Source organism: Pituophis catenifer, unplaced genomic scaffold (genome assembly GCF_029215685.1).
Source record: "Pituophis catenifer annectens isolate HBS135680 unplaced genomic scaffold, rPitCat1.0.hap2 SCAF_4, whole genome shotgun sequence".
In the NCBI taxonomy this organism is placed as follows: Eukaryota; Metazoa; Chordata; class Lepidosauria; order Squamata; family Colubridae; genus Pituophis; species Pituophis catenifer.
In genome coordinates, this window is record NW_027256884.1 from 91,690,353 (window position 1) to 91,717,400 (window position 27,048).

The following is a 27,048-nucleotide window of genomic DNA, read 5'->3' on the forward strand; positions in this document are numbered from 1 at the left end:
ATTTGCATAAAATCAAGATAACACTTCCCAAGGGTTTTTTCATTTCTTTCTAGCAAGCAGTTGAGAAGGATCCTGGAAGGATCCAGGATCTGAAATAAATCTGAATCTTTATTTCAGATTATCTTACTCAGTTTTGTGCCTCCTCCTCCTGTATCTTTTACATAGATATTCATCCTCTATTTCATCCCACTCACAATGCATATATTAAAGTCCTATTTGTTGAATAACAAGTAATATTGATTATAAATCAATTTTTTTTCTTTCTTTCTTTTGGAAAGAAAGTTGTGGAAGTGTTGGCTTCTAGACAACTGAAACACAAATCACATTTCTGGCCTTCCTTCGTCTTCATCTCCAATGTCTTCTCTGGAAGGTCCCCGGATTCGAACAGCCTCATGTTTAGGTTGGAATGTATTTTCTGTCTCCCTAAAATTAGACATAAAATAATTAATTTGGAGGATCAGGGGTTTTTTTTATTAAAAGTAGTTATAATAATTACTGCATTTATTTATTAAACTTATATGTTGCACATCTCACCTAGAAGCTATTCTACCATGTTTCCCCAAAAATAAGACCCTGCCTTATATTTTTTTGAACCCTGAAATAAGTGATTGGCCTTATTGCCATGCGCTCAAAAGCCCGATTGGGCTTATTATCAGGGGATGTCTTATTTTGAGGGAAACAGGGTAGGTGATTTGCAATCATAAAATCATACAATCATTATTGAAGAACATTAGAAGGACAGTTCTGTTAGCCTATTGTAGCCAAAAAATAGTGTCTAGTAGCATCTTTTCAGATTCAGATTAACAGTTCAAGAGAGTTGGGAAATTCTTGAAAAATGAGGTAATTGAGGCTCCAAACTTAATCAATACTAAAATGGATGAAGAAAGGCAAGGAAGGAGGCACCTAATAACAACACTGACTGGGGTCCTCTGCATGCGCAGGGACATCTAAATGGATGGGCGCCGCCACTACCAGTTTGCCCAATCCGGGGTGAACTGATAGCAACCCACCACTGTCCTTGGTGCTCTCTGAGCTTGGTTGTTTTCTTATAAATGTTTCATTACCAAACTAAATCACATCATCAGTGCTGATAATGGCACTGATTATGTTACCTAATTTGGTAATGAAACATTTACAAGAAAACAATCAAGTTCAGAAACCAGCAAGGATCTCACAGTTCAACCCGAGCTACAAATCTTTTCTTCTATCTGTAAAGATGTCTCTGATAAACAAAAAGAGAAACAAACAGAACAAGTAATGAATGGAAAGAAGACCATGTAAGAAAAGCAAAATATGAGGAAATAGTCTGCATCTGCAATGATGTGATCAGGAATTTAAGGCTCAGCATAAGATTATGCTTGGTATTAATGCCAAAAATCACAAACAAAAAGTATCTTTTAGCTATCTCCAGAAGAAGAAGAAAGTCAAGGAAACAGCTGGTGTACAAGTTAGAGGAAGATAGTGAGATGATGTCAGATAACAACAAAGTTGAATTGCTTAATTCCTACTTTGAAATTGCACAAATTGAAATAGTAGCCCAAATTGTCAGAAGTAGCACTGTGGGGGGTGGACAAGAAATGTAGATCAAAATAAGTATGAAATTGGTAAGATAGGTAGTAGTTTTGAATGAATTCAAGTCTCCTGGGCTAAATGTATTAAATCCCTGGATGTTGAAGGAAATGTTAGATGTAGCCACTAGCTGACATATTTGATCCTCTAAATCCTAGAAAAAAAGGATCTATTAGAAAATTGGAAAACAGCCAAATGTTTAAGAAGGGGGGGGTGAGCCCAGGAAACTACAGACCAATACGTTTGACATTAATACCTGGGAAAATCCTAGACAAGATAATTAAGCAATGGGTTTGCAAGCACTTAGAAACAAATAGGGTGATTACTAGAAGTAGCATTCATCTGTTAAAAACAGGTCATACTAGAAAAATCATATTCCTTTCTTTGAGAAAATGGTTAAATTAGTTGACCAAAGGAATGCAGTGGATGTAGTAATGTAGTATACTTTAGTTGACTTCAGTAAAGCATTTGATACAGTTAAGCATTATATCCATCTTGATAAATTGGAAAAATGTGACCCACCAAATAGCCATAGACAATATGATCCTTAGTGGGTCTTTGTCTACATTGAACGCTTTAACTGATAGTTTATAATACACTGGGATGAAGTGGGTGGGGAGATATCTAAATAAAGGTTCCATGAGAGTCAAGTTACAACTATATTATGAAATAACACTTGTAATATGTTAAAAACCCATTGTGTTTGTTCAGGCCTTCTGAGATAGCCTGAAACCTGTTGATGCACAAAAACTCAATTTGGCCTGTTTGTCTTACATAGAATCCAGAGGGGTATTACTGGCAGATGATGGTATATATAACATGTAAAGATACCTTTAAGTTTGTGTATGAAGTTGTTGAGACCTGCAACTATCCAAATGTCTACTTTGTATCTGTGCTATTGTTTGTCAATCTTGGCAACTTTAAAAAAAAAAAATGAACTTCAACTCCCCAAATTCTGGCAGTTGAATTCTGGCGGTTAAAATCCAGACACCTTAAAGTTCCCAAATTGGAGAAACACTGCCCTACACTAATAAACTAGCATCGTCACAAGCCTTGACATTTTTGAACAAAATAATTTACAGACACAAATTTGGTATCAGGATTCAAAACAAAGACAAGAGTAGTAGCAAAACATTTACCTCCTGAAACATTTCATTACAGATCTCAAAGTAGCAGTTTTAGAACAAAGAAGCACTACCAGCACTACCGAGGGAGAAACAGTAGAGTTTACATACTATAAATAAACTGACGCAGTACTTCTGCACACCCCCACTTCATCCCATTGTATTTTAATTCTAAATAAATTACACCACTCCATGCATCTGATGAAGTGAGCTGCAGCTCACAAAAGCTTATACCTTAAAATAAAATGTGTTATTTTGAAAAGATGCTACCAGACTCTTTCCAATAATGGAATGGCCACACCAACTCTTTAATCTGCTGTAACTAAATCCTGTATTCAGAGGGACTTGGTAAAAAGAAAGCTAGAATTATGTTTGCTGCAAGGGCAAGACTTCTTAAGTAGATCTCTCTAGAGAAGTTGGCTAAGGTTCTTTTCTTGGACAAGCGTTACAAAGTAGATATGCTACTATTAGGAAAACATTAAATTAATCATTTAAGTTTCCTTTGTTCAACCAAATGTGCTGTACAAATAATTTTTCTTGTGTTTATTTTGCTTTGTATTGTTTATCTGTTAAGCAGTCCTTGGTTCTTTCCGCTCTTCTGTCTTTTTCTGTTGTTTATTTAACCAGTGTCCCTTTTGTATAAATTAAATCAGATTACTTAGAAACATGCCAAAAAAATAGATAGAGAGGTGGAGCTGGGGAGAAGCAGTTAAATTTCTTTTGGTCTATTCATGTACTCAGGATGTTTGATGAATCCATTTATGCTACTCATGCATATCCAAATGTGGAAAAGGGAAAAATGTATACTCTGCCTTTTAGGTAATTGTTAAAATCTGAAACCTCTGAAGTGGTTTGGGATTACTCACTAAGATGTATGTGTTACCAAGTGGCTTACCAACCCTAAAAAGTAGAGAGCAGCGAGTAATTCCTATTCCAAACAATGTCTAAATTGATTTTTATCTGATAAATTTCAGTGTGGCAGAATGAAATATTTTCCTATATTCTTGCATATTGTCTTCCAGCAGTTATATTTATATTTTCTAGAACTGTGATGGCAAACCTATGGCACATGTGCCAGAGGTGACACCCAGTGCCTTCTCTGATGGCACGTGAGCCCTCGCCCAAGTTCAGCTCCGCTGCGCATGCATGCACGCCTGCTACCAGCCAGCTGGTCTTTGGGGGCAGAGCACATGCATGGGGGCCACGCCTTCATGCGTGAGGAGGCGTGGCACGTGTGCAGGGTGCACGTGGGGGTTACACATGTGCGGAGGCCACGGGTGCTTTGCATTTTGGGGCTTCGGGCGCATGTGAGTACATTCGGGCACACACAGGTGACTTTGGGTACTTGGTCAGGAAAAGGTTAGCCATCACTGATCTAGAATAAGCTAAAAGAAAGCCTGGAACTTTAGAACTGCTTTAGAACAAAGAATGGAAATTTATCAATCAGACCAGGGTTCTGAAATATGTTGAGGGCCATATGCCAAAAGTGAAATGACCTTTCAGTCTGATGTGTAAGGATACTGTTTGGGACATAGGATGTACCTGCAAGATCTCAGATACTATTTTAATTGCTTAAATTAAGAGGCATTAAGAACTACATAAAAAGTGTTTTTCAACAATCTATTTCTAACTTCAAGAATGATGTTGACCTCAAAATATTGTAAAGTAATTTCTAAATTACTATTTTTATTTCATTTGCTCTCAGATGTCATCACATTTTTCCTGGCATAATAGATTTACCTCACATAGTTATCTTATCCTGCCCTCCCCCAATAAAGCAGCAATATGTTACATCTGAATAGTATAATTTGAAGAAGAATACTTTAAAGTTGGAAATTGTTTTATTAAATGGGAATTAAAATCCACCAATCATTTGTAAAGGACAAGATGCATAGCTAGGTTTAACAGTGCACCCGATGAGAGTACTGAAAGATTGTGCTTGGTTTTGCTATATCAGGCATGAGCAAATCTGGAGGTGTAGAATAATAGTGGCAGAGTCAGGAAAATACTGACTAAATTTTAATTCACAATATGCAAATTTCTCATTTTTACGAACCGTACTGACATTACTAAGCTTTATTTAGCTGAACTGTGAACAGCGCTACAAATAATTTTAAGAGGGGGGGAGGGATTAGGTGTGACATTTATACCCTACCTTTAAAATAGACAATCTCTCTCTTCCCAACCCATCTCATCCCCACATTTTTTACCAGAGGACACTCACGTTGCCTCATAATCCTTATTCTTTGATTTCTTACAGCAACAACAATAAACCAAAACACTTATGATAATGACAGCAGCAAGGATCCCACCAATGATTCCAGCATAAAGAGCAATGTTCATGGATGCTGTAGAGAGAAAAGATTAGCTGTTAGTTATGACAGAACTGATAAGCTATTTGGCTGTGTTTCAGAAAAGACATTTGTTAGAGATTTGAACATGTTTAAAAATATTATCCTGAATATCAGCAGAGTACTAAAGAATATTGAGTAATTAAGCAGCAGAACATTCCATAAAAAGAATAAAAATTCAAGGTATAGCTCGCTTGGGTATAGAGTATGATTATAGCCTACCTGTCCATGAATAATAACTGACATTACTTGTACTTGAAGTAAAGACATTATTAATAAATAATTTCAAATGAAATTTCTGCGGTTTTTATTTCTGAAATATTATTAAGTAATATTAAGAAAAAAATAATATTACTAAAAAATTATCAGGAAAGAAATGAAGATTTTTAAAAAGCCTGTCTTCTATGCAGTGTTCCTCAACCTTTCCGGCTTTACAGACAGGTGAAAGCGGGGGGGAGGGGCATGAGGGGCACTTCTGCATGAGTGGCAAGTGGAGCTGTGCGCATGCTCACTGGTTGTTTCTGTGGCCCAATTCTGAACGGGGGTTGAGACCCTTGTTCTACTGCATTTTAAAAAATGTAAATGTGGACATCACCCCCCCCCCAAATTCTGGGAGTTGAATTCTGGCATTTGAAGTCCAGACATCTTGAAGTTCCCAAGTTTGAGAAACGCTGCCCTACACTAATAAAGGGGGAAAATGCAAGAGACAGACATTATCTTTTTTTTACTTTTAAACACAGAGAGTCATTTAATTAATACCAGACTAGGTGAGAAATATTTAAAATGGATGAAGTGAAGTTAAGGCTGTACTGTATGGGAAGAAAGTACCGTATTTTTCAGAGTATAAGACGGTCCAGACTATAAGGCGCACCAACCTTTTTTGGTGTGGAAAACAAGAAAAAGAAATCTGCCTCTGTGTCCCAGCAATTTTGCCTCGTTGCAGCAAACAGCAAATAGCCTGCTTTACTTTCATTTTCATTTTCAGCATAGCTTGATTAGCACAAGGGAAAAAAAATCTTCTCCCAGCAATTTACCTCCTTGCAGCAAGCAGCAGAGCGCAAAACAGCTGAGATCAAAAGAGCTGAGAGTCAGGAGGCCGATCCAATCAACTTGTGCTAATCAGGCTGTGCTGAAGCTGAAATGAGCTGTTTCTTCTTGCTGCTTGCTGCAAGGAGGTAAATTCCTAGAAGGCAGAGGCCAAAGGCCAGTGGGTGGGCAGGGCTACATTCAGTGTATTTATTTTTATTTTTTTTATTTATTTATTTTATTAGGCTTATATGCCATCCTCTCTCCAACGGACTCAGGGCGGCTCACAACAATAAAACCACAATCCAATGCAAATTAAAATGCCTAATTAAACAAATACAGTTAAAACCCGTAAAAACCCCATCAGTCCAGGCTGGGGAACTCAAATAGCCAAGTTTTTAATTCGCAGCGAAAGGTGCGAAGGTCAGGGACCAGCCGAAGTCCCAAGGGAAGTTGATTCCAGAGGGTGGGCGCGCTTACAGAGAAGGCTCTACCCCTGGGGGCCGCCAGCCAACATTGTCTCGCCGACGGCACCCTGAGCAGGCCCTCCCTATGGGCGCGAACCGGGCGATGGGATGTTGTTGCTGGCTGCAGGTGGTCCGCCAAATATCCTGGGTGTAAGCCATGTAGGGCATTATAGGTCATCACCAGCACCTTGAATCTCACCCGGAGGGCAACCGGTAACCAATGCAGGTCGCGCAGGAGGGGTGTTACATGGGAGTATCGGGATTCTCCCATCACAACCTGCGCGGCTGCATTTTGCACCAGCTGAAGCCTCCGAGTGCTCCTCAAGGGCAGCCCCATGTAGAGAGTGTTACAGTAGTCAATACGGAAGGTGACTAGCATATAAGACACACCTAAATTTTCACCTCCTTTTAGGGGGGGAAAGGTGTGTCTTATACTCTGGCAAATATGGTAGATATGTGGGCACGTTTGGAATGTTCCATATTTTTTCGCATTTAAAAATTTGATTGTTTTCAATATAATTCTAGTATCATAGTGGCCAGAAATTGCTGCCATTATTTATAATGGGAGCTGAGAGACTGATACAAACTGCCCTTGATAAACAAGTTACTTGAACGAATCAAGATCTTTTTGTTTGCGCATTGGCATTTTGGTAGATGGAACATAATAGGCTGCACAAACAAAATGCATCTGGACTTTTCATCTGACAATTCCTTCTTCAGACAGTTACTAAATGTTCTGACACATGTCCTTAATTGTGAAGCTACTGCACAGATATTTAGTTTAGTGAAATGTAGAAGCAAACAATAAGTAGCTCCCTTTCCCCGCCATTATGATAAAACACCATTAATTAAAAAAGAAAAAAAAACCACAATTTGAAAAATGTTTTGAGTTAAAATCGTTTTTAAAAACGGTATTTCAGCACTTATAGATTACTATTCCAGAAGAAGTATAAGTGGGGGGGTGGGGAAGCAGTTAATATTTTTTAATTAGAGAAAGTCTTTTGTGGCACAGAATTGTGTAATTAGCTCATCTACATAACAAATCATGATAAATCCTGCAAATCTTTTAGGGGCAGAAAACGAGTTCAGAAAACGTAAATGGAGGATGATCTGATAATGTCATATAGCAAAGCCTGTAAAAAGTGAATGAGCAATATTCAATGCTTAACTGTAGCACAGCACTCTCAAAGGCATCTGCCAGTGAAATATATAATTCTTATTGTGAACTACTCTGCCTGATCTAAAAACTGATGAGCTTATTCTATCACTGTGGTATTCTCTTCTACTTAAATCTACCCCATCCAAGCATCCCCAAACACTTACGAGGTCGAACAGCAACTGTGATATTGCATTTGTTCTGTCCAATAACGTTTTGGGAAAGGCAGATATAGTATCCGTTGGTGTTTATAGAAACATTTTTCAGCATTAGCATTCCTGGTAGAAAACAAGAAAAACAACCTGATCACATAGCAGGTTCAAGCAGAAAAATATTTTTTTTCAATTGTTTCTTACTTTACCATATATAAAATCAGTTTACCATGATGTTCTCATAGCTGATGTATAACCCCATAAAGCATGATATAAGGAATCATAATATTGTAGTTCAGTTGCTATGTTTGTTGGCCTGATTTGCAATCTTTTAAAAAATCTTTTTAGTAGACCGACTATCTAAGAAGTTAAGAAGTCATCTAACATATTCTCGCCCCAGTTTTATTTTCAATGATCCTGGCAAGGTAGGTTAAGCAAAGAGAGAGTACCTATAATCAACCAGTGGCTGGGTTTACACATAGTGTATTGTTCCTTCTCCTTTTCCTCTTACACCTAACTATGCCTTGGCAACATCTTTTTCTGCTGATTCTCAATGACATCTCCATCTTTTCCCCAGGAAAAAAGACAGGTTCAAGTCATCCTTACCTCTATCACTCTTAAAGTAATATTCCCCTCATACAGATACACACCTTATTTGAACACAATCCAAGGACAGCCTAAAGGTATATAAAACCTGTCAAATTTTGTCACCAATTACCTTTGAGAGAAATCAGATGATTGACAGTAAGTGGGAACAGAGTCAAGAGAGGTAGTATAGAAAAAGAAAACAGATTTCATACAGGTATAATTTTCTCTCCAGTTAAAGATTGGTGGGCAGTACTTTAACTCAGCACAATAGGAAAGCCTCATGACATGGTTCATTTGCTTTTAACTGAATATAATGTGCATTGTGCAAGCACAGCCATTATGGTTGGTAAACCAAGGTTTATAGGTTTGCATGATATATTACATCCTTCAGAGAATGTAATGTATTAAAGGATGTACCGTGTAAAAGAACATAATAATAATTAGAACTCAGCTATCTATTTACTAACTGTGGGGCAAAACTGTATATGAGTTTTGCTTTAATTTCCAAATATATCAATTGATTTCTTGTCCTTATGATTTATTTCCAGATAAGGAAATTATATTTTCATAAATATAGAAGTAGCATATTTTTAACAACTGCAAATATAAAATGCAGGTGAGAAGTTTTAATGTAATTTTTACAAGTCTTAGCATTCTCTGTGAAATGGATTGTAAACAAACTTGGTATCGTGCATGTGACTAATATGCTGCATCCATTAATAAACCTTTAGTAATAGAACACAGCTAATACACCAGCGAAGCCTTCTGCTTGAGAGTTATATTGGACTATCAATGATCCATGCAGGTTAGGAAAAGATGATCTTATCATCTGGAAAGTATTTGTCAGCTTTCTAAAGAATTTCATTCTTTGTGGGAATCAATATTACGAAATCATAGCACACAGATGAGAGAAGACATTTTTATGGGTGCATGCTTATCTATAATCTATAAGCGTCTGGATGAAAGCCGTGAGGGCAGCATTAGTGCCAGTTTTTGTTCTGACCCAGCCTTAGCAGAACCAAGAAACAGACTCGTTGTCTGTGTGTGCATTCACATACAGTATGAATGCAGTAACAGACCTTATCAGTCCTTGGATAATTGCCAGGCCGAGAGCTTCCAGTTGTAAAGCTGTAAATTAATACCTGGCAATCAGTTTCTGAGGCATGAACCACAATAAGCAAATCTTCTGAAAGAAATGGCATGTGCAAACTAGGGGATTGAGGGGTTTTCTATTGAAATTTTTAGTCAAATTTTTAAGGGGTCCCAGGGAGGGGGAGGGTCAGATTGGAATTTGGGCTGTGGGTATGGGGGATAACCCACAAGGGGGAGGGTCGGGTCTGGCAGTGAAGCGCGGCGTGGGGGGTGGGGGACCCGGGGTCGAGGGGGGGGGGTTAGAGCTTGTCCGGATAGTTTTCTGAACATCAGTACTGTAGGTGGGAGGGGTAGATATGGCGGGAGCAGGGAGCCATATCGTGTTAGGGGAGTGCGCACTCGCTGTTTACGAGCGGTGGTGTGCTCTGGCCCCCAAGGCTCTACTCACTCCTCAGGTTGCATAGACCCTCAGGACCCAGGCCTCCGGCTGATGCTGTGCAATGCCAGGTCCGTAGTAAACAAAGCCCCCCTCATTTGTGATCTTGTTTAGGAGGGGGGTGCGGACCTGGCAGGTGTTACGGAGACCTGGTTGGGCCAGGAGGGGGGGTTCCCCTTGTTGAAATGTGCCCGCCAGGTTTCCAAGCATTCCATCAGCCGAGGTCACAGGGGAGGGGCGGGGGGGGTAGCGGTTATTATTAAAGAAGGTCTAAGACCGAGGGAGGCCTCTGTTCCTCAGACGGCCGGCTGTGAATCCCTTTTTGTGAAATGGGGTCATAGGGTTCAGATGGGTTTGCTGATCACGTACCTGGCTCTCTGCCACGTGGCAACAGCCCTGCCCGAGCTACTCAACGTCATCGCCGCGGTGGCAGTTGATACCCCTAGGCTTATGGTCATGGGGGATTTCAACCTGCCATCCGTGGGTGAGGCGTCTGAGGTGGCTCGGGAGTTCATGGCTTCCATGACAGCTATGGACCTGACCCAGTTAATTCATGGCCCTAACCACACGGGGGGAAACACGCTGGATCTGGTTTTGGTCTCTGGACAGTGGTTGAGGGATCTTGAGATAGGGGATATAGTTACCGAACCCTTGTCATGGTCAGATCGCTCTCTCCTTCGTCTCGACCTTTGAACCGCTGCACCCCGCCACAGGGAGGCGGAGCCGGTAAGATGGTTCCGCCCCAGGTGCCTGATGGAACCTGACAGATTCCAGATGGAGCTTGGGCCATTTCCTGAGGCTCTGGCACACGCCTCGACTGGAGACCTAGTGGCCGCCTGGGATAGGGTGGCCGCTGGAGCTCTGGATCGGGTCGTGCCTTTGCGGCCTCTGACCCGGTGCCGATCTCAATTGGCTCCCTGGTTTACCGAGGAGCTGAGGGAGTTGAAGCGCCGGAAAAGATGCCTAGAGAGTAGTTGGAGGGCCAGTCTTTCTGAATCTGACCGGACACTAGTAAGATCCCATATTAGGAATTACTTAGTGGCAATAAAAGCAGCGAAATGTAGCTATTTTGCTGCTCTTATTGCATCATCAGATAACCGCCCGGCCGCTCTCTTTAGGGTGACCCGCTCCCTGCTCCACCAGGAAGCGCGGGAGGACCCCTTGGAGGGTAGAGCCGAGGATTTTGTTCAGTATCTGTATGACAAAATCACTCAGATTCGGGAAGATTTGGACTCCGACTGGGTAGTCTCAGGGGGAGAGACTGGAGCAGGTCTTGAGAATGTTATCTGGGATGAGTTTGATCCTGTGACCCCTGAGGACGTGGACAGGATTCTGGGCAGACTGAACGCAACCACTTGTTTATTGGACCCGTGTCCTTCCTGGTTAGTGCTGGCTTCCCGGGAAGTGACACGAGGCTGGCTCCAGGGGATTATAAATGCTTCGTTGGGTGAGGGTGACTTTCCCGCCACCTTGAAAGAGGCAGTGGTGAGGCCTCTCCTCAAGAAGCCTTCCCTGGACCCGGCAATGTTGGTAAACTATCGTCCAGTCTCCAACCTTCGCTTTGTGGCGAAGGTTGTTGAAAGTGTGGTTGCGCATCAGTTCCCCCAGCACCTGGATGAAACGTCGTATTTGGATCCATTCCAGTCAGGCTTCAGGCCCGGGTACAGCACGGAAACAGCATTGGTCACGTTGGTAGATGATCTCTGGAGGGTTCGGGACAGGGGTTGCTCCTCTGTCCTGGTCCTGTTAGATCTCTCAGCGGCTTTTGATACCATCAACCATGGTATCATGCTGCACCGGTTGGAAGAGTTAGGGGTGGGAGGCACTGTGTTGCAGTGGTTCTCCTCCTTTCTCTCTGACCGGTCGCAGTCTGTGTTGACAGGGGGGCAGAGGTCGACCCCGAGGCCCCTCATATGTGGGGTGCCGCAAGGGTCGGTCCTCTCGCCGCTCCTGTTCAACATTTATGTGAAACCGCTGGGCGAGATCATCCGTGGTTTTGGGGTGAAGTACCAACAGTACGCTGATGACACCCAGCTGTACATCTCCACCCCAGACCACCCCAACGATGCCCTTGAAGTGATGTCCCGGTGCCTGGAGGCCGTGCGGATCTGGATGGGGAGAAACAAGCTCAGGCTCAACCCATCCAAGACCGAGTGGCTGTGGTTTCCGACGTCCCGATATAGTCAGTTGACGCCATCGCTGACTATTGGGGGCGAATCGCTGGCCCCCACGGAGAGGGCTCGCAACTTGGACGTCCTCCTGGATTCACGGCTGTCTTTAGAAGAGCACTTGACGGCCGTGACCGGGAGGATTTTTCATCAGGTCTGCCTGATCCGCCAGTTGCGTCCCTTTCTGGATCGGGACTCGTTACGCACAGTCACTCATGCCCTCGTCACCTCCTGCCTGGACTATTGTAACGCTCTCTACATGGGGCTCCCCTTGAGGAGCACCCGGAGGCTCCAACTGGCGCAGAGTGCGGCCGCGCGGGTGGTAATGGGAGCGACATGGCATTCCCATGTAACATCCCTCCTGCGCGAGCTGCACTGGCTCCCGGTGGTCTTCCGGGTGCGCTTCAAGGTTTTGGTTACCACCTTTAAAGTGCTCCATGGCTCAGGACCTGGGTACTTGCGGGACCACCTACTACCACCAATAGCCTCCCACCGGCCGGTACGCTCCCACAGAGAGGGGCTCCTCCGGGTGCCGTCGGCCAAACAATGCCGACTGGCGGCCCCCAGGGGGAGAGCCTTCTCTGTGGGGGCACCTACTATCTGGAACGAGCTCCCCCCAGAGATACGGAGGATCCCAGATCTGCGCACCTTCCGCCGCGCCTTAAAGAACTTTTTATTTCACCAGGCAGGCCTGGCCTAATTTTCTCCCTCTTTTATAAAAGATTTTTAAATTTCTAATATTTTTTAGTATTTTATATATTCAAATTTTAAAATTGGTTTTAAATTGATTGGGGTTTTAATTTGTTTGGGCCAAAACTATTTAATTTGATTTTAATTCCACTTTTAAATTTTGTATGTATGTATTTTATTGTTTGGCTGTGCACCGCCCTGAGTCCTTCGGGAGTAGGGCGGTATAGAAATCGAAATCGAAATCGAAATAAATAAATAAATAAATAAATAAATAAATAAATAAATAAATACTGTTGTCTCCTGCAACCACCACTCCCCTTTTGCTTCTATTTATTTCCCAGCCAAGGAGGGGCCATTCAGCGTCCATGTGTGCCTTTCTTCCTGAGTCGGCTCCTGTTCCTCAGTTGTTCTCCTCTCCTGACAGCTCTGTACATACGTGCATCTGAAACAGGCCCCAGCTGTTCTTCCCCACTTATCTCCGACTCGGAAGGCAGCTGGGAAATGTCGGATGGCTCTGGCTCTATCTCTGCTTCCGACGCAGAGCATTCATCAGAGTGAAGAAGCAGCAGTCCTTCTCCAGACTGCAGGACTGGCCCAAGTTCCACCCAAACCTCCTCATTGACCGAATCTGCCACCAGCTTTGCTGGCAGCTGGCAGGCCACAACAATTTTGAAGAAATTTCAGACAAGATGTGGATTTTTTCCAACTTCTTTCCCCACTGCTTATTCCACCTTCTTATCTAAACTGTATATTCCTCAAGAGGAAAAGATGTGTTTAAGAAAGAGTTTCATCTTCTTACTTTTGCTACAATGCTACATTTTTTGAAGTGACAAGTGAAATGCAATGATAATCACAGGGAGTAGTAGTAGTGACTTTGACAGTTGAAAGTGGGCCCTCAGCAGATCTCATCTTGTTAAGGAATCTATCTATACCTTAACGTAATTTGGCATTGTAGCATAGTGATTGAAAAACTAGACTAATATCCATAAGTCAGGGCTGAAAATTATCCATGACATGCTCTGGATGACTGAGCATTATTTCTCTCTCCTTCATGGAATTACCTTGACTATAATAATAAATGGAGAAGGGACTGTAAATAATATTTGCTTTACCTGGAGGAGCTGGAAGCATAGATACGAAATGATGTGTTATATAGAAATTTCTAAGCTTCATTCCTAATAATATTTCAAATGTTTCTTTATTTGCCCAACAAAAAAGCTGTAATATGCTATATAGTACATATTCTAAATAGTTCAGGAACCATACTTAGATTTCAGTGTCATGTTGGGGCCATGCACTAGGAAGTAAATAAACCTAGATCAAAGACTAAAATTAAATTAATAATTTAAATTAGCTAAATGCCATGAATCTGATCATTTTCCATACGTTTAGTAATTCTTCTCCATGGGATAAGTAATAAGTTGTAATCTAACTCTGAAATATTGCAAGGAATGTCTGTCATAATAGCAAATTGAATCTCCAAAGATTCCCAGTCAATTCATTTGTACATTGCAGTATGAAGAGCTGTTCTTGAATCAAGTAGACTGGTTCGTAAAATCAGCCCCTGAATAGAATAAAAACTGCACATTCAAAGAGGAATGAATAAGGGGAATTTCCTTTTCACACAAATCTTCAAACAGAATGAATAAAAATTCTTGTGTTTATCAAAGGTCATGCAATGGAGAAGAGTAATTGAGTGAAGAAGCATCACAGAAAGATTATGTGTAGTAAAAGAAAAGCATAGAGAATCTGCATATATTGATAAGAAAGCTAACTTGGAATACTCCATTTGAGGGGAAAATATATTGTAGAGAAATGTGTGAAATGTCTTGGATTAATTATTTCTTTTAATATTTTATTGTGATATATGTTGCATTTCTTATTATTGTGATTGCATTCTTTTATTTTTATAACATTATTTATTGCTACTCTTAATTTATTATGTTATCAGTTGTGCTGTATTCTCTGTAGACTTTTATATTGTTTTTACAATATTGTTTTAGATTATGGGCTTTATACATTGCTTTAAAACATTTTACAATATGTTTTAATTTATTATATATTACAAGAGAACTCCTACAAATGGACAGTAAAAAGTAAAATAAATAAAGTCATTTGTAAATAGAGCATATTGACCAAACAATTTGAAGTTGTTGCTTGCTCAATTTCTGTGCTTTTATGTGACTATTTATACTTTGTCAATTTATATACAGTCACTATTTCAGTCATATGAATCATAACGTTTAAATAAAGAAAAAGGCAGAAAGATTTAGTCTTGATCTTTATTCTTGTTCTGTATTGTAAATTTACAGATAATATTCCTCTTATACTGCTTTATAAGAAAAAGGAGAATAAAAGAAAAAGAAATAAGCAATGCTATACTAGCAATTTATTAACATTTAGGAAAGATTTTCTGATCTGCTGCTACCATCTATAGGCTCATCTGGTGTATAGCAAGTATATATCACTAATATATTTTCTTTCCAACTCAGTAAAATCTAATCAAGGCTTTACTTGATATGTTCCAGGATAAAAACTATCTTCCCTTTTGTTTTCATAACAGTATTGGTGTCAGGTTTTGTCCAAGGCCTGGTGAGTTTAACAAGATGGTGTCCTCTTTTATTTTATGAGCCAGCAGTGTGTAGCAGCTGCCAAAAAAGCCAACTGCTGCATAAACAGAGGGATAGAATCAAGATCACGTGATGTGTTAATACCACTTTTTAATGCCTTGGTATTATAAAGTTTTGGTCGCCACGAAGTAAAAAAGATGTGGAGACTCTAGAAAGAGTGCAGAGAAGAGCAACAAAGATGATTAGGGGACTGGAAGCTAAAACATATGCAGAACGGTTGCAGGAACTGGGTATGTCTAGTTTAATGAAAAGAAGGAGTAGGGGAGACATGATAGTAGTGTTCCAATATCTCAAGGGTTGCCACAAAGAAGAGGGAGTCAAGCTATTCTCCAAAGCACCTGAGGGCAGGACAAGAAGCAATGGGTGGAAACTAATCAAGGAGAGAAGCAACCTAGAACTAAGAAGAAATTTCCTGACAGAACAATTAATCAGTGGAACAACTTAACTCTAGAATGTTGTGAATGCTCCAACGCTGCAAGTTTTAAAGAAGATGTTGGATAACCATTTGTCTGAAGTGGTGTAGGGTTTCCTGCCTAAGCAGGGGGTTGGACTAGAAGACCTCCAAGGTCTCTTCCAACTCTGTTATTTTGTTCTGTTCTATTTCACTTTCAGTTATTAGTACGTTTCAGTTTACAGAAAATTGTACAATAGGGTAGCGTTTTCCAGCTACGTAAGCCAAATATTATATCATACTAAATATCATACAGTAAGCTAAGAATCATTTTTAGGCTCATGTGGTATGTTATGGGATGCTATACAAGCTTGCTATCTCCCAGAATGTGCCACATAAGCCTAGCAGTTTGGCCTCTCATTTGGCGTAATAATATGGCTGACAGCACTTTCCGACTGTGCAGTTGAAGAAATATGATAACATAAGGTTCAAAGAAAATGAATAATATTTCCTCAGTGAGATGGTCTTACTCTGAATGTAGCTATGAGAATATCAAATTAACAAGATATTTGAGAGAGGGAAATTGCCACAAAATCACAAACTGCTGGAAACTGACATGGTTTCATTCCTCCCAATAAGAACCATGGGACTCACATTCAAAACAGATGTAAAATACACATTTAATATATAAAATGCAACTACATTTAACCGCTTGTGATTTCCTGCCCCAAAGCATTTTTGAGTGACATGTTGCCTCACTGGACAATAATGTCTGCATCAGCAAAGTCAAGTGTTTTGTTCTACCCAAGTAGCTAGGCTCACACATTTCGACTTCAAAATTATAGATATTCTAACTGTTTATTTATTATACCAGTCATGTAAATGAATATTACTTCAATGTAGAAGTGAGATTTTAATCATGCATGTTCTTACTTCCTGGCAATTAGTGAATACTAAGTGAATACTTTTACTTTTAATAACTTAACACATGGTGGTTGGTCATTGACCCTTTATCAAGGTTTTGAAAGAGCAAGGAACAGACATTAAAGTACTTCTTTTAATTGCTATGGAACAAGAACCAAGCAATTATTCTGAATTACTATGGGGAATAGAATGATTGTGAGTATGGGGCAACCTCCCATTGGAAAGAAATGAGAGCTTATAGCTGGAATCTGAGATACCCAGGCATCATTATACCATACTGTTGCTAAAAGGAAATGGATAGTGGAGAACTACAGGGAAAAAAGGCATCATAGAAATGTTGGGGATAGATAGAAAGCTATTTTGGTTTTGGTTTTAAGCACATATAACCTTCAGTAATTAAAAGAAAGGTACTCATTAGCAAGGCCTCTCTTTCTTTCTCATCCTGAAGCAATATCATTTTGACTTATTTTTGTAACTTGCAGAAGTGGGCTTAAAACAAAGCTGGTTCTAGATTTTAAAAATCCTATCATTAATACTTAGAAATGATTATCTATAAAATCCCTGTAAAATTCATTTAAAACTACCATCCATTTCCCAAAACACCAAAGTTATGAGGAATGAAATTGGCCCTGCAGCAGTGATGGGTTTCAAAAATTTTTACTACTGGTTCTGTAGTGTGGCTTGGTGGGCATGGCAGGGGAAGGATACTGTAAAATCTCCATTGCCTCCCTAATCCAGGGGAAGGTTACTGCAAAATCCCCATTTCCTTTTTAATCCAGGGGAAAGTTACTGCAAAATCCCCATTTCCTCCCGATCAGCTGGGACTTGGAGGCAGAGATTAGATGGCGGCGGGGCCAGTCAGAATTTTTACTACTGGTTCTCCGAATTACTCAAAATTTCCGCTATCCAGAACTGATCAGAACCTGCTGAAACCCACCTCTGCTCTGCAGACTTAGATAGCTATATCAAAAAAAAAGATACTAAAGTCAAATTTATAGCAAACCACTGATTGACCATTCACATTTTTAAAGTTCCTTTAGTTCCTTTAGGCAGAGGAAAAATATGTTCTAGGTGGCTCTTGCATGATTTGGAACAGACTCAAAGAACATACTATGTCAAACATTTTCCCCCCTATGGAAAATAATTTTTAAGAAATTCAAATGTCCATTCTCATTCTAATGATTAAGATAGACCTAAAAACATACAAACTAAAAGTAAAAAATTAATTTATATTAATGTGAAGTCAGAGTATACCTCCTACAGCTATTCCTTCAAGTGGCCGGCTTTGGTTCTGTATATCATAACTTTGCCAGGTATATTTAGGTTCCGGGAATCCTTCGACAGAATTGCAAGTCAGATTAATATTTTGACCGTATTCTGGTTTCCCAATAATTTCACACACTGGATTGGATGGTTCCACTGGATAAAGAGATGACAAGAAAACAATAACCATGAGCAGGTTCAGTAACATAAGGAGACAAGCATCACCAGACAGAAACACATACACTAATCCCATCCCCTAGTCTTTACATTTTAACCCTACCAGTAATTCTCATTTTTCAAATCCATTTATTAGGAATAACATTTTTTGTTAGAGAAATACAATTTATCTTCCCTGTTTAGCTTCTTCATACAGACTTATGCATATATAAAAAATGGGGAATATACGACAGTTTGATGCCCTTCTAGTACATACGTCTTAAATTCTTCCACCAGCACTTCCAATTAAAAAGTGATTTAGCAAATGATGAGAAAATCATCTTCTGAGACACTGTATATTCTAGAAATCTTCAGAAGAGACAAACTGGGTTCATCTGACTAAATATAGGATAGTTTATTACCTTGATTGTTTCAATCATATAGCAAACTGGCACAAGGATCATCAGTACTGCTTCTCAAGTATTAGAATATATTCTACACCCCTGCACTGTACAATAATTTTTACAATATACACAACAGTGTGTCTATTGTATTCCACACTGAATTGTTTCAATTCTTTCATACTAAGTAGTATTTCAAACTACTGTGGGCAGTACTCCCTGTTTACTGTACATACTACTGAATCTAGTTATTGGACTGGCAGAAATACAAAGGGATGAATGCCTTACCAAGGACCAAAAGTTCTACTTCGATACTTTTTGATGGGAATACATTTCTTATATCGACTAAGCATTCATAGGTTCCATTGTCTTCCGTGGTCACCTTATCAAGGGTGATTCCAGCATCACCCTTTTCAAAATCGTTAGAGAATCTTACACGACTTTGGTAAGCTGGCGCAAAGTTTTCAGTACCATCAAACCACTTCCTAGCAAGTTCTTCCTAGATAGGAAAGAAGGGTACCTGTTAGGGTAGCAATGAGATTCCCGCTCCTTGCATAAACAAACCCAGTAGGCACTTATCTTGCTACCCTCTAAGCTTTTTAATGATTATGTTGATATCCAACAAAATGTAAAAGTAAAATTAATTTATACTTCACAGAAACCACTTGTTAAGAAAGAATTGTTAACTTAAGAATTGTTAAGGCAAGAAAGCTCATTGTCCCTGATCTTATTTTAGTTATTGAAATGTTGAGTAAGACATAAAACAAGATGAGAGGACTGTGGGCATAAAAATTAAAGAAAAGATAAGCTAAGCGTTTTTCCAGATGATTTGGTGTTGGTTCTGAAAGATCCTTAAAGGGAACTGAATTATTAATGGATAAAGTAAAAGATAAAGTAAAAGTAAAGTAAAAGAAAATTTAGTGCATCAGCAAGTTTTAAGATTAATGTTAATAAAAATATGAAAATACAAATTCAGACATAACTGATTAACACAATGGTGTTTAAGAGTGAGAAGAAGGTTAAATAATTGGGTATCATTGTGACAAACATGAATTATATATTATTCCAAGATAATGATCTTAAGACATGGAATCAAGTTAAAAATATTTGTTAAAATGAAACAAAGTACAATTGTTATTGTTGAGGAGAATTTCCATGATTTAGATAAATGTTTTACCTGAATGTTTTTTTTTTAAAATTACAGACAATGCCTGTTTTAACAACTGCTGCCATTTAAACAATGCAGAAGAATTATCTAAGTTTATGTGATGGGGTAAAAACTATTAGCTAAATATAAGGTATTAGAAGATGCAAAAGAAAGAGGAGGATTGGTTTTACCCATATGAAATTATATTTTGCTGTTTGTTGATTAGTACTTGGTACTACAGGGGTTTAAGGCACCCTGTTATTAAGCTGGTTATTAAGACCAGCTGCCTGCAATTACTGCAGGGTTCGAATCTCGCCAAGGCTCAAGGTTGACTCAGCCTTCCATCCTTTCTAAGGTAGGTAAATTGAGGACCCAGTTGTGGGGGCAATAAGCTGACTTTGTATAAATATACAAAAGGATGAAGGCTATTGCTGAGCACATTGTAAGCCGCCATGAGTCTTCGGAGAAGGGCGGCATATAAATCAAATTAAAAAAAAAAAAGTATGGATGAAGGAGTGAGAATTGTTGAGACGCAGGAATCTATTGGAGTTAGGAGAACATGATTTGGTATTTGGGTGACATAGATATTTGTGATACAATAAAGCTACGGTTAATGTGGGTTTTAAAAGTCATTATGCACTATTCTGAGAATATGGAATAAATAAAAATCTAGTTTGTGTCCAAAACACTTTTGTGGCTTTTAGCACAAGAAACATTTTATGTACAAGAAATGATGCAAACATAGGTAGTTAACTTAGTGTGATACATTAGAATTCTATCAAAGCAAATATAAAATAAAATCAAAAAGAGCTATGATAACAGAAGGACATACTTATCAATGCTTTTCTTATGTGCAATTATTGGAAACATTCAAAATATTTTTTTTAAATTATGGTTTTAAACAATATAAAACTGAGTTTGAAATAAACTTGTAGAAAAATTATTTGTAATTTCTAAAATGTATAAACTTTTTTTAAAATTTGTAGTAGAAAAGAACAAGATGATAAGATTGGCTAAAAAATTGGTTACAATATACAAATGGAACATTGGGAACATATTTAATTGAAAGGTTTGGCATTTACATTATATTCCAGTCTTCTAAGAGTTTTATAAAATTATGTATTGTTAGTATTTGTCGCTAGAGAAATTGTCTGGAATGTATAAAGCTATTTCAAATTTATGCTTGAAATATGACACCAGCTAACCATCTCATCCTCTGCCATACCCTTCTCCTTTTGCCTTCAACCTTTCCCAACATTGAGGTCTTTTCCAATGAGTCCTCTATTCTCATTGGGTGGCCAAAGCATTTGAGCTTCAGCTTCAGCATCTGTCCTTCCAAAGAACAGTCAGGGTTGATTTCCTTTTGGATGTACCGATTTGATCTCCTTGCAGCGCAAGAGGTTGTCAAGAGTCTTCTCCAACACCACAATTTGAAAGCATCAATTCTTCAGCACTCATCCTTCCTTATGGTCCAACTCCCATAGCCATACATTACTACTGGGAAAACCATAGCTTCTTACTCTAGACATGTACTTCTCAGGGATCATAGAATCATGCCTACTGGTCACTATTTCAATTAATTATCATGTACTCTACATGGAACGAAACTGGAACAGATTTTGAACAAGTCAACTATTGAAAACAAGTAGTTGCCAGACCAGTGTTTAGCATGCACTTTACAGATGGTAACTGCAGACCTGAATCAACTATATTAATCTCAAATGGTTTCTGAGCATAAACAGAACAGGATTTGCCTTGTAAGCCTCTATGTAATGCAGTACTAGGTTATCTGAAATACATTTTGTCTATAGGAACTTGCTATAGTTATGAGCCATGGTGGCATAGTGGTTAGAATGCAGTATTGCAAGCTCCTTCTGCTGACTGCCAGCAAATCGGCAGTTCAAATCTCACTGGCTCAAGGTTGACTCAGCCTTCCATCCTGCTGAGGTGGGTAAAATGAGGATCCAGATTGTTGGGGGCAATATGCTGGTTCTGTAAACAGCTTAGACAGGGCTGTAAAGCATTGTAAAGCGATATATAAGTCTGCTATTGCTATTAATAGAGGACAAAAAAGATTCTTAGTTTCCTTAAAACGCTCAGCCATCACATGTATATATCTTACCATACGGTTACTTCCCGAGGGCTTTCCCCACCAAGAGACTTTTGCTTCTGCGGCAGTACTTTCAAAGTTGCATGGTAGGGTGACATTGTTTCCTCTATTCACTTGAACTGCTTTTGAAGATGCTGATACTGAAACCGCATGAACAGCCACTACCACTGCCAAAGATATACACAAGAAGAAAACAGAAAGGTCAGATGTGTCTCTATTATCATGATTGGGAAAAATGCTTTACAAATTTTGTATTCCTGAACACCTTCCCTTTAAAGTATTAAAAAATGGGGGGAAATGAACAGAAACAACATCTTTGAAGGAAAACCAGCTTTTGAATAGACACTTTACTATTAAAATACCTACTACCAATTTACCAACTAATTATACAGCTGGATCTATTTATTTAAACAATTTTAAAGCATAACTCTGGAAGGCTCACAACAAAAACATACAAACAAATAAAGCAAAAATTAAAAAGCCAGATGCCACAACAACCATCAACAGATACCATTACTTTATTTCAGTGGCTCAGTAAAAAGCCCAAGTCTTCATGGCCTTTTGGAAGGAAGGCTAAATGTTGGAGGCATGCTGGATTGTCCACAAGGGAGTTCCACAAGGATGGGAGTTCCATAAGGTAGAGGCACCCTCAGAAAAGGCAGGTTTCTAGGTCCTGCCATAAGCCAGCATTTCAGGGAAGGTACCTGGGTGTGCTACCCTATCCAATCTGGTGGGATGGGCAGATCCTATCAGGAAGAGGCAAAAACCCACAAATAACTTGGTCCTGTGAAAGACAGCAACTTGAATTATACCTGGAAGAAAACTGGAAGTCCATGTAGCTCATTCAACACAATGTAATGTGGGACAACCTGGGAGCATATCAGCCTTCCCAGGTGGATCAGACAGGAAACAGACCAGATGAGCTGATTCTACTTTATTGTAAGGCTATATTAAAGGAATCTTGCAAGTCTCTTTTTACTTCATGATAACTTAGGAAGGATTGTTTCTGAGTTTCTTTTTCTGCTCTTTATGCAGCTATGGGCTTTCCAGTGCATCTGATGTTTCCAAAACAGCATGTCTTCTCCCCTCCTCCTATCTCCCAAGATCATTTCCACATTCCATCACAGACCACTGTATGCAGCACTGTATTCTGGGTCAGTTTTAGTACTCAGATGATCTTTATGCAAAGGTGGGTTCTACTTACTTTTACTACCAGTTTGCGTTGTACCTGCGTGCGCACTTGCTTTGCTTGTGCATGTGTGCTCGTGCTCTTTTGTGCATACGCAGAAGCTTCTGCGCATGCACAGATCGCCTATGATGACATCCGGGTCAGTGGTTGGAGCCTCCCACCAGTTTTACTACCGGTTCTTGTGAACCAGTCCGAACTGGGGGCAACCCACCACTGCCCCTATGTAGGGTACATTGCAGTAAATCATACAGGAAGTGATTGAGGTATGACTGGTTGTTATCAAGGCCTCCCCATGCAAGAAAAGATACAATTGGTACACAAGATGAATCTGTGGAGAGCCTCCCCTTAGCCACAGCTGCTTCCTGCTGTTCAAGCAGGAGTTGTCATTCAGGAAGACCCCCCTAATTGTGCAGAAGGTCAGTCCAGGGATTACTGACTCGGAACTGACAGCAGAACAGACTTCGGCTGGGGACAGCTTGCAGGCCAGTGAAGAGGGGAAGGAGCTGCCTGTTGTGGTAGATCTCAGAGCACACAGGGCAGAGAAACTGAGGTCTGCCAGATTGCTCAGGAAAAGGCCCTGCCCCTCTTGATGGGCTGCACGGGAACTATTTTGCACAGTAGGCAGAGGGAGGCATTGCTGGAAGCAATGTGTGTGGGTCATGGCTCTGTGCTCATTCGTGTATCCTGAGACTCTGAATTAGTATAACTCGTGACCTAATGTGGATGTACTTTAAGTTTTTCCTGGGGACTTTATGTTCATTTTTTGGACTAACTGTTTGAGCAGTTTGGTATTATTGGACTAATTGGCCATTGTCTAGGAATTAAACTGGGCTTGCTTGTGGCTGGCTTTGTTGGGACACTTCTAAAGCCAGGTGAAGAGAACTGCTGGGGGAAGACAAATAAAACCCTCCATAAGGGACGCCAGTTGCGCCCCTTTCTGGATCGGGACTCCCTACGCATGGTCACTCAAGCACTCGTCACTTCCCGCCTGGACTACTGCAATGCTCTCTACATGGGGCTCCCCTTGGGGTGCACTCGGAGGCTACAGTTAGTCCAGAATGCAGCCGCACGGGGAATTATGGGAGCGATGGGGCGCTCACATATGACACCTCTCCTGCGCGAGCTGCACTGGCTTCCTGTGGTCTTCCGGGTGCGCTTCAAGGTGTTGGTGACCACCTTTAAAGCGCTCCATGGCTTAGGGCCGGGGTATCTGCGAGACCGCCTTCTGCCGCCAATAGCCTCCCACCGACCGGTTCGCTCGCACAGAGAGGGCCTCCTTAGGGTGCCATCGGCCAGACAGTGCCAGCTGGCGACCCCCAGGGGGAGAGCCTTCTCTGTGGCAGCACCCGCCCTCTGGAATGACCTACCCCCTGAGATATGCACAATATCAGACCTCCGGAATTTTCGTTGGGCCCTGAAAACACATCTATTCCATCTAGCCGGGCTGGCTTGATACCATCCTCTCAGTTTTAATTGAATTCGGTTTTAATTGGATTGTTTTTAAATGTTGGGCCGAAATTATTTAATTGTTTTTTTTAATTGTTTTTAAATTTTATATGCAATGTTTTATCTTGGCTGTACACCGCCCTGAGTCCTGCAGGAGAAGGGCAGTATAGAAATAAAATAAAATAAAATAAAATAAAATAAAATAAAATAAAATAAAATAATAAAATAAAATAAAATAAAATAATAAAATAAAATAAAATAAAATAAAATAAAATAAAATAAAATAAAATAATAAAATAAAATAAAATAAAATAAAATAAAATAAAATAAATAAAATAATAAAATAAAATAATAAAATAAAATAAAATAAAATAAAATAAAATAAAATAAAATAAAATAAAATAAAATAAAATAAAATAAAATAAAATAAAATAAACCACACTGACATGTCAGTGTGAGTGAGTGAGTGGGGCAGCACACATATCACTTCACCAGACCCTAAAACCACTCCATTTTGCCAGGGTTGATTGGAAGTCATCTAGACCCTCACAGCCTCCTTCAGATGCCCCGTCTGCGGTGGGATGTACTGCATTACTGACTATCATCAATGCGCATTGCTATCTATATTGCACTCCATGCCACTGAATGATCAGCCATTGGTTTCATGTAGATCAGTGTATCCCAGCAATTGGCAATTGGCAATTTCCAGAAGTGCTAACTTTAATTCCAGAATTCTACAGCCAGCATAGTGATTGATGAGAATAAAAAAGGAAAAAGATATGTCTTCAAGTGACATGTTCAAAGCAGAGGTGAAATGCTACCAGTTTGGGCTGGTTCGTACAAACTGGTAGTAAAAAATGCTACCAGTTTGCTGGAACCAGTAGTAAAAAAATGCTAAAAAAAGTTAAAAAAAAAAGTTCCGATTGCGCGGCTTTTTTTTTTTACTTTTTTTTTTACCGATTCACTTTGCACATATGTGCGTGCGAAGCAAACCAGTAGCAGACTTCAGAGCATTTCACCCCTGGTTCAAAGAATAATTCGTTAGAATGTGGGATTTGGAATGTAGAAATCCAGAATGAGATACAGAGATTATTAGAGTTTCAAACTGAACAAGTGGGAAATGCCTTATTGAAATTACTGAAAGAGTTGTTTTGATTCTTGGAAATATAGGGGTCTTTTTTTCTTCCATTCTCCATTCTCTTTCTCTATTTTCAGGGCCAGGGAGAGTACAAATTTGATTCATATGAAAAGAATTCTGAAAAATTGTTCTAGGTTTTCTCTCTCAGAAGTATGGAGCCATAAATATTATTAAAAGAAAGAATACACCTTCAGCTTGAAGTAGAGACTGAATGATCCATTATTACTGCTGTAAGATACTAAATTCAGTTGCCAATTCTTGCAAACTAATTTAATTTGGAATTGTTCTTTATTCATAGTACTGAATTCCAATAAAGTGTTTATGAGAGGATTGCATCTTCAGGATCAGATATTTTTTCTGCAACATGCTAAAAGACTTTTAAAGAAATTCTGATAAAACCAGTTTTATTTCTTTTGCTTTATGTTGTTATAAGATCTGTATAATATATTATTTCAATACAGTAGTGTTTATAGTGTTGACTATAGATTATTAATGTTTTAATGTTTAGATAATTTAGACAATTAAACGGGGGAAAGGAGAGATTTTGTACAAGGTTGACTGTGATTTTATTGGGTGTAATAGATCGGTTTGTGATATCTATGTTGGTACTTTTGATAGATCATAGATATTTGTGTATATCACAAACCAATCTATTATATCCAATTAAATAACATTATTATTTCTTGCAATGTTTAATAATTTTTAACTTTTTGTGATATTTAATTGTTAATTGAGATTAAATTTTTATTATTATAGGGACACATTGGGGAATTAATTTAGATAGAAGTGGGTATATATATTTATTTATATAAAAAAGTTTTGATTGTGTTTTATGATACAGTGGTAAGTTATTAATGATGAATATACAATACTTGCCAGGAAAAAAGAGAAAGTTTCCTTTTCTTTCTATGTTTTTTTTAAAATTTAAATGTATTTTTATTAGGTTTTTGTTATCTGTTTAATACAGTCCTTAATAAAATTATTGAAAAAAGTTGTTCGTTTTTTGCATGTAACACCAATCTGTGCAGATAGGAAAGGAAACTAGGAAACAAACCAACCTACTAGTTCTGTTGAGTAAGTTTTGAGTTAAAAACTATAAATGATAGGAAAAGAATAGCCAGTTAAAAATATTACTACAGTATGTGACATGAGAATTTCTATTCAATGTAGCTGGAGATTACCAAATCAGAGAACACCAACTCCTTACCACTATTCATGGGCAAAGTCTTTGCAGATTCTGAGACAGCAGTTTTTCCAGTTACATGATATGGATATGTTAAGTACCAGAAATATTCAAAACTTCCATCTGCCATTAAGCCATCATGGCTTCTTCCATCAATCAAATGTATTGTTTGGTTACATACAAATGCCAATGCTGGTGTGATAAACAAGAGGGGCCCAAGCAGTTTTGAGAACATTTATAATGTCTTTCTC

At 39.2% G+C, this 27,048-nt stretch overlaps 1 protein-coding gene across 1 annotated transcript; it reads right to left on the minus strand.

The window, feature by feature from the left end:
- Positions 1-320: 320 nt before the first annotated feature.
- On the minus strand, positions 321-26,927 carry GPA33 (glycoprotein A33). The gene is made up of 7 exons (XM_070943642.1): positions 26,822-26,927; positions 21,854-22,008; positions 18,873-19,083; positions 18,019-18,183; positions 7,861-7,971; positions 4,918-5,041; positions 321-423 (listed from the first exon to the last, which is right to left on the minus strand). The coding sequence occupies exons 1-7, from the start codon at positions 26,925-26,927 to the stop codon at positions 321-323; spliced, it is 975 nt and encodes a 324-aa protein (XP_070799743.1).
- Positions 26,928-27,048: the final 121 nt, after the last annotated feature.

Bases quoted from the DNA above. Each gene is read 5' to 3' on its own strand.
- GPA33 (XM_070943642.1), bottom strand. From the start codon at position 26,927: ATGGCAGATGGAAGTTTTGAATATTTCTGGTACTTAACATATCCATAT. The intron at 22,009-26,821 runs GTAAGGAGTTGG...TATCTTTGGCAG, and splicing joins GACTTTGCCCATGAATAGTG to TGGTAGTGGCTGTTCATGCG. The intron at 18,184-18,872 runs GTAAGGCATTCA...CTCTTTATCCAG, and splicing joins AGTAGAACTTTTGGTCCTTG to TGGAACCATCCAATCCAGTG.